The sequence below is a fragment of the Leptosomus discolor genome, chromosome 6, assembly GCF_034619465.1.
Source record: "Leptosomus discolor isolate bLepDis1 chromosome 6, bLepDis1.hap2, whole genome shotgun sequence".
NCBI classification, from domain to species: domain Eukaryota; kingdom Metazoa; phylum Chordata; class Aves; order Leptosomiformes; family Leptosomidae; genus Leptosomus; species Leptosomus discolor.
Window position 1 is genome coordinate 57,257,563 of NC_141396.1, and position 15,848 is coordinate 57,273,410.

Here is a 15,848-nt window from a genome sequence, read left to right on the forward strand (position 1 = left end):
CACTGTCAGTAGTTAACAGCTGGTGGCTAAGAGGGCACCAACAAGGTACTTAACAAACCCGACACTTCCCAACACCCTGCCTAATCTTTTTTGGCTAGAAAAACTTGTGAGACGTCCAAGGGTACTGACACAGGGCAGCTGAATCGATCACAGTTTCAAATACGAACATTTATGAAAATTGAGATCTGTCTGTGGCTTTAAGGGCCCTGTTCTAATTCTCATCAGTGAAGAGGAAAGCTGCCTTGCCTTGCCTAGAGTTTTCAGTGCTACTTGTAGCCGTAAGCAAAGTTTTTAAGTAGTGATAAAAAGTCTCTTAAGACCAGATTCCAACTTGCTCATTGGGAAGAGGAGGATTAAATACACCTAACCATGGGAAATTGTACCAGCCCCGACCCCTCCATCAATATGAGTCACAGGGGAGTAAGGTGCTCCCCAGACAAGGCAACATGAGAGAGCACTGAAATGTGAGCCAAGTTTGGACATAAAGGAGCAGGACTGCACATGAAGGAAGATAACTGAAATGCAGCAAGGACTAACCTGTGCATCCCAGGAATAAACAGTCCTGTGCAACTGGCACACAAAATGAAGGAAAAAAAATGGAAATGAATAAATTTCTGTATAGGCAGAATAAAACAATGACATGCAATATAGTAACAAGTTAATCCCACCACTTGATAGCACCAGGTTGGTGGCACATATCTAGGAACATTCCTGAAGAACAAGTGGGTACAAGACACATGTTTCAGATGTGGTTGGGAAAACAGGCAGTTTAGTGCTTCCCTAATGATTATTGCACATTTTCTGGGTATCTGACGCTCTTCTTTTTGAAAGAAGCATCTTTTCAGCATGTTATTTCAACAAATACAGACAAAGGCTCATGAGATGATTCTGAAATTTGGGGGAAAAGAAAGTCTCTGTAAAGGCAGCCAAGCTGACAGAAAAAAAAAAAAACAGAGTTTTGTGTTACCTCTAGAAGTAGGATTTACAGGTCTGCAAGTCTGCCCCCAGAGGTGGGCAGCAGCACAGAGCAGAGACTGGGCAAAAAACTTGAAAAATACATTTTTATCATTTTGACACCTACACGCTCTGAGATCATTTATTTAAGATCAAAGTCTTGCCAAATCTTAGTTCAAAGAGCAGGCTGTGCACATCTCTAAAAGGTGTGGAAAAACAACTGAATTTAAACCATTTTCACAGTGGCAGCTTCCAAGTGAGGAGCAGGAAGCCTTATCTGCCATTATTTTGTTTGTTTGTGATTGTGTCCCCCTATCTTAAGATAAAATTGTTTTGTTTTCAGTGTATCATTTTAATTATGCTGTTACTCAACTGTTCTCTACCCTAATAATTCAGTTTTCTCATGGGATGCCTGGGCTGAGAGACCTAAAATGTATCTGCTCTGTAAAGAATAATTTTGCAATACAATTTATAAATCATGTCAGGTCTGTATTTAAATTAGCTCTGTTTCTGTCCACAGCTCTTCCACAGAAGTGTCATAGGATGGTCAGGAATCTTTTTCCAACTTTCACAATACCTTTATTTACAGCCACTCTTGAGCCAACATCATCTGTTATCAGTTGTGGTCTCTCACACCCACCTGCATTTTTCCTGCCCCGACACATACTTTAAGTAACCATATCATCATGCAGCCTTCACCTCTGACAGACGGATGCACTGGGATACAAAGACCTTACACAGATGCCTGCTCATATATACGTGGCAGACGTGGCACCACGTCCAGGCTGTCCTGCCAGCAGCGTAGCCAGGTGAGCACAGCGCTACACCCAGGCTGACAACCCTGCTTCACGGGGCTCAGTTAAGCAGTTATCCTTCAATTAAAAACCATAAATAATCAAGCTGAGAAGGAAGGAATTAGGCTCAATGGCCATGGGCCCACATTTCTTAATTTCTAGGCAAGCTTGGGCAGATTCTAGGTAGTTATAGGAAGCATTATGCCCATGGTTCCCTCCACCAGGGACTCTCTGTTTCCCAGAAGTTTCTCCCTGTGGGAGGCACAGGGTGTAGAAGCCCAGCTGCAAGTACACCAGCACCTTTCCAGTGGGGTAAGGATGCCCTCAGTGCAGTGGGGTAAGGATGTCCTCGGTGAGACAGGCTTCTCAACTAATTTAGAGCCTACCTTCAGTTCTCCAAACTAACTAATGCTCTATCCTCCTTCAAGCTTAACACAGGGATTAGAGTCAAGCAGGTATCTATGCACCAAATCCCAGTCTGCTCTAACTCTTCAAGGCACATTCCTGATCTGGAGCCACTCTGTCTTATGACGTGAGGCTGCTCACAGCCCAGGGACAGCCCAGGGGAGACCAGCCCTACGCTGGCATCACCTCTCCCTTCCTCCACCTCTCCCGCTTTTCCAAAGCACGCGCTATTTTCCCGAAACATATAAGGAGCACTAATAGCTTCAAATTGGCATATGTACTAGGGGGGACTTCTCCCAAAGTACAGAGAGCGTGCTAAATGGGAGGCAATTCAAAGTGTTGTGTATTATCCAGGATGAATATTCCTTGCAGAGCAAATATTGAGGTATATGCTCCTTATAGTGAAGCTTCCAGACAGAAAGAACCCTCATTTTCCAGTATCAGCCATTTGGCACAGGGACTGTATTGACTTGTTCATGGATTTAGCAAGAGGAATAACTTAGTATGCTTGTGGGCGTTTAGTGAATGCAGACTCTCTCCCTTGTGCTTACAGCCTAAACTTTAATCAAAAATAAACATAACAACTGATGGCAGCTGTAGTCTACAGTTCAGTGCAAAAGGACAAAGTATAAAGGAGAATTTTCTTTATTTTTAAATATTAGTAACACTGCACAAAACAAGAAAAGTGGTACTTAAGTGACAGAAAACCAGTACTCAGTCTTATCTCATAGTAATCATAATTTAAATACCCTAACAGAGTTCACGTATGGTTATATGTTTGCATAGGGTTACACTGGGTAATGTAAGCATTTGAAGCTAAACCGTTCAGATACCAGAGACACCAGAATTTGTTATATCGAACTATGCCAGAATGCAGACTTGATTGTCAGTTTAGCTTCTTCCTCACACCATTATGTGCATTCCTACATCTTTTAAACATTAGGATGAGTGAGTTTCTGCAGGAATTGTGGACTTTCAGTATTGCCAGGTTTAAGTCTGCTACATCAACAACAGAGGAACACAAAAGGAACAAAACAAAACCATAAGCTGCTAACTCCTACCTGGAGGTTAAAAAGAGGCAGCAACACACTGACCAGAAACATGCAGGTAAATGCTTAAGGCAATGGAAGGCTCTGTACAAACTAAAAGGTTAAGAGAAGCAATGTGTCATGCACATGAGACAAGTATGGTAAGCAAGGAAGTAATATTGACTGAAAATACATATTTCTTTTAAATTGGAGACATCTTTTCAAACTAAAAACAATTAGTCCTGCAATAAAACCGATGCAAAATGCTTTCATACATAAAGGTGTAAGTTCTTTGCAGAAACAACTTGATAAAATCTTATACGGATGCTGAAAAAAATGTTTCTTATCTAAAACCTACTCAGCAGAAACAAAGAGCTGTTTTAAAGTAGAACTTAGATCATTTGCTTCTAGGTTCTGAAAATAAACTTTTAAAATAAGGAATGATTTCACTAAATGATTCATCGGAAGTCAACTATGGTTAAGGAAATCAGTAGGAGTGCTTACAGGAGACCATCATTACACTAATTTTCTTAAAATCAGAGGATATAACTTCACAATACACTTTAAAATGAAGGAACATCTTAATAGCAAGGACAAACCTTTGCTGTCCAGCTTGGGCGGGGGGGGGAAGCAACCATAAAAGTCACTTACTAAGCTTGCAGAAATTACCCTATAAAGAGTTCACGTCTCAATCCAATTCCCCATGACATGAGTGAATAGGACCCTTCTTTCAACAGGCCTGACGTTGATGCCAGAGTGACCAAGCAAACAGGCATTTGCACAACCCTTTATATCCTACAAGACAAATAAACAAACACTAGACTAGAGTTGTTTTAGTCCCAGGGAAGGAAGAGGTAAGAAATTCTGTAGCGCTTTCTGATCTTCAAACGTAACACTTCTAACCAAGATCAGCCTCATTCGAATTCCCTAACCTGACTGGCAAGAAAGCCACTCCATGAAACTAAAAAGAATAACATAGTGCAATTTTAGTACAGTTTTAAACATGAGTCACTTCCTTGCTAGCAGTGTGAACAATCAAAAAATATACACAAAAAAGGTGTGCTCAAATGTAACATTAAGTTGTCATTATTATAAAGGTACTGACAATAGCAGAGAAGTCCATTTTAGTAACTCCCTTTGGTTGACTTCTTCTTCTTCTGTTCCTCTCTCTGCTTCTGCTTCCTCCTCTTGCTGCCTTCTTTGTGTCCTGAGGAAACATGGCTTGTAAAACACTATTCACAGCATTCATGGACTTTTCCTTCTAGCAAAAGCACATGTTCTCTGAATGGTTTAAGGAATCTTAAAGAAAAGGTCTGGCTTTCTCATGTGTTTTTTTAAATTATCATTTCTACTATATCCCCAGTTCCACTATATCCCTTACATAGGATAGAAAGAAAACACTACCAATCTTTGAAGTCTGAAAAGATCTGGAGAACTTTCAAAAGACTTCAAAGCCATTCAGGAGAAGCTTCAAAATTAGAGCACATGCAAAACCAGAATAATTTTCAAAACGGAAGCAATAAATAAGACTTTACAGCAGGAGCTATTTAAGGACTGGCGTTTCCTGCTCACAGTAGTCAGTGTTACCACGATATTTGCATTTCCATTTTAAGACTAGTGAATGCCGAGAATCCTGAGTAAATAAGAAGGTGCTCAGTGTTTACCAATATGCATTTTACGTGCAGGTCATGAGCCTGCTTATGCTTAACTATGCACCATGGGTTATATTCTACTGCAGCTCCAACGGTGCATGGAAGCATTAAGTTCAAGCAACAATTATTTGCCACAGGTTCAGTAGGCACAAGCTTACAGCCATGTGATCATCATCCCAATGGTTTTTTTCCCCTCCAAAGATGCGTGAAAAACAGTTCTTGTTCTGCATCACGCCCTTTCCTCCAAACTTGCAGTAAAAGGCAACTTGCTAAGAGACTTGCATGGACAGCGAACCGTGCAGAACCAACACCACATCCACCCAAACGCACTTACAAATCTGAACCCAAAGCTGGCAAACGTTTCCCTCAGATAATCATTCTGTGATGCGCTGAGATAGCTGGAGGGATCTTGTAGCTCAGCAGTGCTCTGCCACTGGGAATCACCACAGTCCAGTGAACGGGGCCAGCATGGAGTGGAGGAGCCCCTCCAGCCAGCTGAGAGGCAGGGCGGGGAGTCAGAGGAACAGCCCAGGACGGGCACAGCTCTACCTGTCGGGAAGTCTGTTTCTTTCCCCCATTCTGTCTGCAGGCAGACAGAGATGGTCCTGAGGAAGCCCTGTCACCATCGTGCCCGGTTCTCCATCAATTTAGCACCAATAGCAAAATTAAGATGGCAAAAAGAAGCGGTGGGAGGTCAGAGGAGTATGAAGCCACACTGTGGCTGAAGTTTGCTCCTAATCAGAGCTCCGCCCAAGCGCCATTAGGGTTGTTCCCATGGCAGAACTGCAGTTCTTCAGTTTAAGTTTTAGACCTGTGGAGAACCACAAGATAGTCTTTGGAGTAAAATCCCTTGAGACATTATCAAAAGCTCATGTGTTAGGGGAAATACACTCCCTTGCAGCAAAGGGAAACTGTTCCTAGGTTATCATTCCAGCTCCTACGCTGTATCAACAGCATGACTTCATCTTTTGCAATCATCTGAGTCAAGCAGCAGGATATTTATTTAGAAATTCTGCCATGAGCGATTAGCCTGTGCAAAGTTAGAATGGAAACCAGTTTTATTGTTTAAGGAAGAGAAAAAACTGGCAGCGCTTTGCAGAATTGCAGATGATGCTGTGTTTCCCCCACACCCTGCCCCCCCCCCCCCCCCCCCAAGCTACAATCCTGTCCCCGGGGACACTTCGTGAATGTCTCCTAACTAAGAACTGCATCCATGAAGTTCACTTCTATGTCAGCCCCTCGGTCACCTATACGTTATCAAAATTAGGATCCCTTGGCATTTAATTTACTGCTCTAAGGCACACATCTCAGAAGGGCTCAAGCATCTCTTTGCTTTCCCACAGAGGCCAATGGAGGCGGAAGAGACGTGCTGACTCTTGAGAATCAGTCATCTGAGGGGTGTTATTCAAAGGATTCTTCCCTTTACTGGAGGGAAAAACAGCATCATATCAGCTGATCAGAACTAGTTCATGTAATAACTATGAAACATTAACACAGATATTTGGGAAAGGATCATTAAACCCTAACAGGTCATTAGCTTCATAATTTTCTCATTTTTCATTCTCAAAACACTGTCAGTATTTCTAAAAGGCTTCCACATCCAGGCATGATTGCATTTGATACTGTTATTTTATATCATAATACCTTTTTTTTTGGCAACAGTCCATTTTCTTCAAATGTTTGATATTTTGAAAGCAATTCTAGCAACTCTTCCTTAAAAATACTGTGAGTCAATGTAAATTATGACTGGAAATGAATGCCACATAATTCATTGCCTTATAAATGAACCAACTCAAATGAGCCAACTCAAAAATAACGTGGCATGAAGATATTTAGGCATTTGACAACATGGTCTCCTACCAGCGTTCGGAATGATAAGGGTGAAAAGTGGAAATCTTTCAAGTGTTATCACTGGCACACAGAAACAGATTGGCCAAAGTAGGAGATAAAGCACAAATACAGCATATTCTTCAAGAGAAAACTGCCAGGTCTTTTCTGTTTCGAGCCTGCCGTGATAAATAATTTCACTCTCAACCATTTCCTTTTCTACCCCCACAGAAGAAGAAAAGATGGGTCAAACTTTGGCAGTCTGATAGCTCCAGTGATGCTATGCTGGGTGATAACAGCCAAAAACCTGACCCAAACAAGTGAAGCAGCTCCTAGCAAAAAATAAAAATCGCACACTAAAGTTGTAACCCTTTGGTGCTTCTTTCACTCAAATACTTCAACCAACCCTAATTAAAAGCCTATTTAGCTGCCTTGGTTACGAGACTAGCCCCAAAGTCATGAGAGAACAAAATTGGAATTAGAAAGCAGCAGTCCCATTTCCATTGGATCAATTGGCAGTGAACCTGTGTCCTGGTGAGTCGCCAGCATCACGAAGGGGTTATGGAGACTTCCCATACTTAAAGCCTGGTTGAAGTGGCTTCAGACAAAGAGCTCTGGCCTTGGAGTTGGGCTTTTCAGGTTTCCACCTTTAGAAGTAATTGTCAGCCATTGAAACTCTAGAAATGCACTACATTAAGATGGAGAGTCTTAAGAAAGGGTGGAAGGAGATAGGTTGCTGCGAGCTTCCCCAAGCTTTGACATTTGGAAAACAAAGTCACTCAAATGCAGATAGGTATCAGCCTAACTTGGTACGTTCTTGCTTTGCTCAGCTGCCAGGAGCAGAGATGGATGAAGCAAGAGTCCGCACCATTTGGAATTACACCTGGTTTACATTCTGGATAATTCTTGTCTAAAACAAACAGCATCTGCTGACCCACTCTTCCCATTTCATCCCCTCTTCTACTTCCAGAACAACCACAAAGAGCACAGAAACTATTCCAGCTTTGAAAAAGCTGCTGAAGGCTGAAACTAACTTCCAACAATGCTTAGTAGCAACTCCCTCAACCACTCAGCAAGGACCAAAACAAATTGGGAAGCCTCTCTGCTGCATCCCAGATTGACTTTCCTTCTGGCTTTCTAATTCTCTGCCATCTGCACCTCCTAAAGACACAGGTTTGTTCAGTCACTGACTATGAAACTCATCACATTCTTGGGCGGCAACTGCAAGAGAGGTGTTCACATCGAGCAATTGATCCAATGGGACAAGTGTCCTGGGGAAAACACTCCTACTCAACCCATTTGTGGTGTCCTACTTCTTCCTGCCCTGCCTGACAGCTGCCCGCTCTATCAGGATGCAGAGAGCAGCCACGGGTCTGCTCCACCTTCCTTCTGCCAGCACAGGAGAGCGTAGGAGTCAGCAGAAGGTAAGGTGTTCAGTCACAACCAACACACAGTATTGCTGCTTCTTGACACACATCAGTCAGTAATAAAGGCCATGGCCCGATTTTTACAGATCTTCTGGTGAGGACTTTGGAGGAGCCTCCTTCCACTTCCAGGCTCTGAAGCACTGAGGTTGGGGGTGGGAGGGATTCATGCTTTCTGCTCAAGCCCCAGAGAAAACAGTTTTCAAGACCTACTCGTTTTTTTCTAAGATCGCAGCCATTCCTTTGCCCTCCTTAAAACCATGAAAGCAGTCATGGCTCCAACAGGCACACAGAGCTTTAACAGGGCAGCAGGTCTCCTGCACATTGGGTGCAGTAATGCGCTTTCTAATTTGCTGCTCTCAGAAATATCTCTCTAGTCAAAACAACAAATTGCTATTTCAAAGGTAGCTAGCTTACTTCTGAGTTGCAGCCACCATCTGTTCTTTTAGACTGACCACACTTGCATATGACATTATAAAAATTCACCCCAGATCACAGCTTCAGTATAATTTCATGCATGTGACTCAATTTACAATTACAGCTTTAAACTACACTTTCACATTCCCTCCTTTCAGCCTGAGCCACTGCCCAACACACACCACAATCTGACCTACTAATTCTCTCACCACATCCACAGCTCCTGCCCATGCCGCAGAGCCCTGCGGAGGGAGAACCTGCCTTTACATAAAGACCTGGGGTGACAAAACATCCCACCCCGTCTAGGTATGCCGCTCCACTGTTTAATTATCCACACTGTTAAGGGGCGAGTTCTCCAGTTTCACTGGCCAACCCAGTGATGTAATTCCAACTTTGATGTTTTAGGGGACTGAAAAGCTGTAGCAACTTACTTGGGCCTTCCTTCATGCTTGCTCACCATACTGTTGTCATTACCAATTCTGCCTAGAATTGTTACAAGAACATACCAAGCCAGATACAACCTGCTTGCCTGCTATTAATTAAGGTAATACTGTTACTGAATAGAGTCCAAGGTTTTACTCCCACATGGCAAGCAAAATCTTGCAAGGCTATGCAGCCCTGGAAGCCCTTCCATGTGCAACCCAGCCACCTTCTATGGGAAGTAAATGGGTAATGGGATGCTCTTGTACTAGCAGCCAAAACAACATGCGTGAAGGCAGCTCTGGATCAGCCAGGGAGCAACCTGACAGACTCCAAATCCACCAGCCAATCTTCCCACCCTCTGCCCACAGAAGAGTACGGCTGTTTCCCTGTCCCACTCGCAGTTACAGCCAGGGGATGTGGAGCAAAGGGAGAGCGAACTCCCATCTCCGCACCTCCAGCATTCCTCACGTATGAGATTTCCACAAAAAACAGTGGCTTTGCTTTCCTTTCTCTTTCCATTACGTGCCCAAATACAAGTATGTGAGAGAATTATAATTAGTTTGGATAACCCAGCATATCAATTTTACTAGTTAGTAGAGTGTAATTCAGGAAACCATATGTCAGTAAAAAGAACGGAGACTTCATTAAAGATGAAATAAATTAGAAATAGCTCAACTTTCCAGAGAGGAATTCATGCCAGGAAAGGATCAAGATTAGTTAAGCTAGTTCTTTTAAAGTGGTTTCCTCTTCAGGGATGCCAGTGGATGAAAATGCAGCAAAAATTAATTATTAATGTTGTAAGTTTTAGGTTAATGCAAGTTATTTCATTCAAAAGGAAGAGCAAACCTTGCAATATTATCTTCCAAATAATGATCTTTCATATCAGGTATTTTTCGGTATTTTAACAATTAAAACATTTCAATCATTCTTGCTAGATAAAAGTCAAAACTCTCAAATCCAGAGAAGCTGGTTTTTAGGGGTAGTTACCACTACCTCTGCCATTAACGGCTGCAACCCCCAGGTCTCTGCTGGCATTAATACCACTTTGACACAGCTTGGATACCACCAGTCAGCCAAACATCACACAATCAGGGAGCACATTGCTTGCAGTATCTGAATTCTTATTAAAAAATTACTTGTCTGGAGCTAGAGAACTGTTTGAGATACGCAGCGCGCAAGAGGTGAAGTTTTTCTAAAAGGCCATTATGAAACCAGGAACAGTATGAAACCCAGAGCAATTTCTACTAAAATGCAAATTGTCAACATTAGACGGAGAATCTAATTAAACTCTAATTTTTTTATTAAATACCTAACGTAATGACTGGAAATCCTGACTAAGGAGAGGATTCATCTCACCTCTGGATACTGGTCGCCAGTTTAAACTACTTGGCCAGCCTCTCTGCTTGGGCGCTAGAAAGAGATGGCCACTTCCAGAGGGATTCCCACCACGCAGTCAAGATGAAACCTGCCCCCTTTTGCTTCGTTCAAATTTGCTATAGACTTACAAAATAAAACTCAAACCTTCCTCCTGTTGGAGCTAGGAAAAGAAAACCATTTCGCTGCAGGTGAATCATTAACGACTGAGGATTTGCTTGAGGTGCTCTAACTGGAACATCTAAAACTGCCACGCAGTCTTGCAGCCAAGGGCCACACGCCAGCAGTGGCAAAACCATCTGAGTCGAGGTGGAACAGTGCCTGGTTTGTGGCCATTGAACTATTTTCCACCAAATTGAGTGGGCTTTGGACCAAGGCAGAAAAAGATGCTATTCTTTCCCAGCGCTGGCCCATGTGAGCACGGCAGCTGTTGCAGTGATCAATGAGAAGCCAAGCGGGAGCAAGTAAGTGGTCTGTGTAATTACAGAACTGCGCTGGTGAAGCCTGCTTGCTGGGCAAGGCAGTCCGCAGAGGTGAACGCTCATGAAGGAGAACGGCGTTATTGGCCAGGGCTCGTGCACAAACTTCCCAGGGAGGGATTAAGACACTCACGTAGGTTTTTATGACTGACTCGACCAGTCCTTCAGCAGCCCTGTCCATCAGAGGAACAGTAGGCAAAATATTTAAAGCAACAGTAAAATCTTAAGTCTGACTGCAATCAAGTTTTCACCCTGAATCTTTTATGGCAACTCACAATCTACTGGTAGAAGAGAGGATTTTGTGATTGCACAAATACTTCTGGAAATTATTTTTAATTGCAAACTTGTGCGCCTTGGAGCATAAATAGATTCACAGCTAAGAGTCCTAAGCAATCTTAAAAATTGCTCCAAAAAATTGCAAGGTGCTTGTCAAACTCAGATGCTCTTTGGAAACCATTACAAAGAGTTGTTATGATTGCAGAGAAACTCAAGTCTCCAAATGCAGAGCCAAGGTTTTGTTTTGCCAGCTACAGACACAGGAGACAAAACCTGTAACCCTTGCGTGGGAGATTTCAGGACATCTGCCCAGAGGTTACATTCAGGCTTCTGTAGAGAAATGTTAAACCTTTTTTTTTTTTTAAATTAACGGATTCAACTTAGCCATCCCTAAAGAGATAAAACTTGCAGCAACTGATCAGGAAGACATTTATCTGATTTCTTCCAAGTTGTCACCCCACATGATATCTTTAGCTCTTCCATACAGAAGATTTAAAGGCTCATAAACAGCAGCAGAAGTTGGTAGAGCACCAGGAGTACGTGAGTGCATGTTTTGGGGCACAGAGCACGTTCTTCATGTGCTGTTTACCCTGAGGAGCCTCATACACTCATGCTTCCCAGCACTTCAACTAATTCAGCACTACTGAGAAGGGCCCTTGGTTTGGGCATCCAAGTAGAAAGGCATCTTCATGTTTCAGAAAAACCTGTCCTGGCAGTCCTGGATGATCTCTGACCACAGGTTCAAATTAAATCAAGTAGCTATAAGGACTGTGTTGTCCGAGATAGCCTCTGGACTATATTGTTGAAACATTACAGACAGGAAATACATGAAAGGACTAATTACTTCCAAAAATAACTGGGACGATCGCTGCACTTCCACGTTCACCTGAACAGTCTCAGCCTTCTCTATTAGGATATAGGTGCCTAAAATTCCAGACCGATGCCAAGTTGTTGAACCTTTGACAACGAAGCGAAGCACGATTTAAGTAAATGAATGCGCAAAGTATTGCGATGAGTTAATCTCTAAAAGACCTTCACTTTTAAGAACAAAGAGCATAGGCACTTCAGCAGCGTAACAGTATTTGCCCTGGATCCTTGAATATCCCAGGGCATTTGTGAATCTACACTAAATTGAAAAGCAGAGCTAACGTAGGATGAAGGCACACAAAGTGCCATTTTTTATTTTTATCTATGGGGGAGCTAACGTTAAGTCACCACACAGCAACAAACTCTTGCTCGGCTTTTTGGTTTTGGATTTTGACTAGCTGACAGATTATTTTCTGTGCATTTCTCATCAACATGCTTGTGCACACCTGATAAATAAAAAGGGGTCTCCAAGCTGCTTGTAACCCGGCTTCTATCTTGTTCTTCCACCTCATCGCTATTATAATGATAAGCGTATTTGGGGGAACTGGCAGGCTTGTGAGACTTCAGCAGGCGAGGGTTTGTCGGCTGGAAAGGCAGGGCATGTTGTCCTCTCCGTCTGCACTCCTCAGCAAAGGCTTCTTCATCTGCCTCACCTGAAAAAGCAAAGAGTGCGAGAAAAGTGAGCTGCACCCAAAATACTTACATTTAGCCTGAAAAAAACCTCAAAATTGGGTTGGAAATAGGGTGTCACAAAACTACTGCCTTGGCTGCGGTTAGCTCAGATAGTCCTGTCTATCTGCTGATCAGGGAGTGTCTGGAGCACAAAGCTCCACCAGTGGCCTCTGACCACACTGAAGCCACCCAAAACATCACCTAGATTTGACAAGTCTGGGGCCACTGTTTACTTTTTCCCAAAAGGCAGGGTAAGCAAGCCAAGCACGTGGCCCTCAACAGCATTCCTGTCCTGTGCAGACCATGTCATCTCATCCCACCTCACTTGGACTGTCTGCCTAGGAAGGGTTGGCCCTGCCCAAGGAAAAGCTATAGGGAAAGGAGGGAGAAATACCCAAGCTGGCTACAGGGATGGTGGGAGAAAAACAAAGCCAATGTGGGTTCAGAGGGGCTGGATGTTGGACATCCACGGCTGGAAGGGTGGTAGAGAAGTGTGAAGGATCACTTGAAGATGAAAAATCGGGCTGAAGATGTAGGCGGTAAGTAGAGTCCAGGGGGCAAGGCAGGCACACACAGCAAAGGCGAATGAACACAATGGAAATAAAAACACAATGTTTGCAATATTTAGTATGAAACATGAGGTACTCCAGTCATACTCATGCTGTTCTGCAGATGACACTTTCCTTTGCTGCAGAAACTGTAACAGTACCAATGCTGCAAGGTAGAGAAATCAGGTACTGTAACACACAGAAAACAGCAAAACCACACATTGAAGAGAAAACAGTTAAGGTAACAACAAATAAAAAAGCCAACCAACAGGGAAAATAAGGGGAAAAAAAGAGAGAGAAGAAAGGTGTGTGCCACATTTGTCTCTTAAAGGCTTTTTAAAGTTTCATTAATTCAATTACTTAAGTACTTTTAATAGAGCTGACTAAGTACAGCGTCATTTTATTTGCATCAAAAGTGGTGTGTCACATTCTAGAAGTTTTTCCTGGGATGTGCCCGGCATCAGCTGCTTAGGGAGGGGTGTGTGCTCTCAGCTAATGCATGTGCTCTTAGTTCATGGCTGGAAAATGCTTTGAAGATGGAAAAAGCACCACGTATGCAGTAAGGAACAGGAGCGGTAATATCCACTTCATTGTGTGCACCAAACCACCAACACTTTCAAACAAAACAGGTTGCATTGTCTTTACCTTGTAATCGTATATGGGGAGATGCTTCTGAGGGCATGAGGAAAAGGAGGCAAGGTATGTTTAAAAAGTCATTTCACAGTGCAATGCGGCACCCGAGGCCTCGCAGGAGAGGAGGACTCCAAGACGTGCCTCACATTGCCCCGCCATGCGTCTGAGCACCTGATATGCGTGGGTGTTAAGCAGAGGACTCTTTTTCCCAGGTGATTAAATGCCCATCCCCTTCCCCCACCAAAGGTTTTTTTTACCCTGGAGCCTCCTGCACTTCCAAAGGCACAAGTGAACAAGACAAAAACACAAGGGATGGTAACACCAAGGATTTCCACACTTAGACACCACCTGCCTGCATCATACCCCTGTAAAACTCCAGGTCTGCAGTTCTCCTTGCAGTGGGAGAGGGCTGGCAGGACGGCTTTTTTCCCCTTGCATGGGGCACAGAGCTTCAGCCACAAGAGGCAGTGGGCAAGGAAAAGCTCGGGAAACGCCAGATACAGAATTGCCAGCATTTCCCATGAGAGGCTACGAGATTTTACACGCTATACAAGCAGCACTGAAGCACGTATCAATCTGATGATATCAGGTCTATGAAGATGAAGCCTACAAAATGCCAGGATTAAAAAAAAGCATAGGAAATCCATGTATACCAGTTGCACACACACAAACCAGTCAAGAGAGTTCACTTCCTAACAAATTACAGTGCACCAGAAATAGGCGATCCCTCCTCTCCTGTGGAAACACAAACCATGGCTTGCTTTTGAAGTGTGAAGTCTCACTTGATGCATGTTTAAAATCTATATTGGCAAGCAGATGCAGGAATGAGGAACGTGCTGAGGCCATTCTCAAAGCTCTGTGTGTGTGTGTGTCGCAGAGACGTCCCGATCAGACACACTAACAACGCAGTCAAGTAAGAAACCTGATGCTCTGCACACCCCAATAAGTAACTCCTAACTCTGCTAGAGATCGATCCCAACACCTTTAGTCCAATTCAGCTGGTGTGAAAGGCACAGTTTAACACTGGGAGGATTCAGAATAATCTTGCTCCTCCATGGTGAGTACCCACAGCATCAAGGCGCGCTGGTCCTCTCGCAGCCTGACGCCTCCTTGGCCTGCTGCTTGCAGCGAACACTCCTGCAGAGCTCCCTTGCTCTGGGAGCTGAGCTGTGCCACCAGCCCCACAACACTAAGCACCTAATGAACTTGCAGAAAGATCTTCCAGCAAGCACTTGCTTGAGTCCAACTCAAAATAAAATGTAAAAACGCAAAAGACATTCCCTACTCCCAACTTTCCAATTAAATCACCTGCAATCTAGAGAAGCGGCAGAAGAGCTTGTCCTGCTTTATCAAATCCTGGGAGACCTGTTCTCCAGAGCAGGTTTTAGCCTTCAGCTCCTGACAGTACGAGCAACGGCTCTGACTCTGGATAACGACGGTACCTGCCTGTTACACACCTCCTGTGAGTTTTGGGACAAGTCCTTACAGCTCTGCCACTTTTTGTCTATGAAAAGGCACGATACGCCTTTTCCAAGGCTTTACCTGGGGTGTCCTCTACCTACAGCACTTCTGCAAATGGCCCAGAGCAAGGACTGTCCTCCTCTAGCGGGGTTCATAATTCGATTGCTCCATGAAAGATGACACATCAAGAAAAAAAATCCACAAACAGCCATTTCCATAACATCACATCAGCTGTGATTCAGGTACTGAATTGACTACAGTGCTATTCGCAGTATGAAACGTCACTCTTTCCTCTGATCATTTACCTTTAGCACACCTTGCAAAGCAAAACTAAAACGTAATCTGCATCAACTATTCTCTCTTGTTCTACATATTTAAATCTATTTGAAGCATCTGAGCCAGACTCGTAACAAAGCTAGCTGTACCAACTGCAAATATGAGAATTTACTCTGGGAAAGGGCAGCCACACAGGGCATCATCACCAAAAAATGCTTAAACCTTGCTAGAGCTTTGTCAGCAGTGATGTTTGTCCTGGAAATGGCTTTTAGAAAGACAGCTGGTATGGAGGGAGGGTCCATAGCCGAGTTCAGAGCTGGAATATCCACTTGAGAAGC

The 15,848-nt window shown here is 43.5% G+C and overlaps 1 protein-coding gene across 4 annotated transcripts in view; it reads right to left on the reverse strand.

Moving 5' to 3' along the window:
- Positions 1-2,782: 2,782 nt before the first annotated feature.
- Positions 2,783-15,848, reverse strand: part of DNAJB6 (DnaJ heat shock protein family (Hsp40) member B6) — a 62,227-nt gene continuing 49,161 nt past the window's right edge. For 3 of the 4 annotated variants that reach the window (XM_086466440.1, XM_086466439.1, XM_086466438.1), the window contains exon 9: positions 12,240-12,573. In XM_086466440.1, coding sequence (XP_086322566.1) covers positions 12,260-12,573 — 314 coding nt within the window. In that variant the 3' untranslated portion in view covers positions 12,240-12,259. Of the gene's footprint in view, positions 4,389-12,239; positions 12,574-15,848 lie in introns of those variants that run through there. The other variant, XM_086466441.1, reaches the window with a different exon arrangement.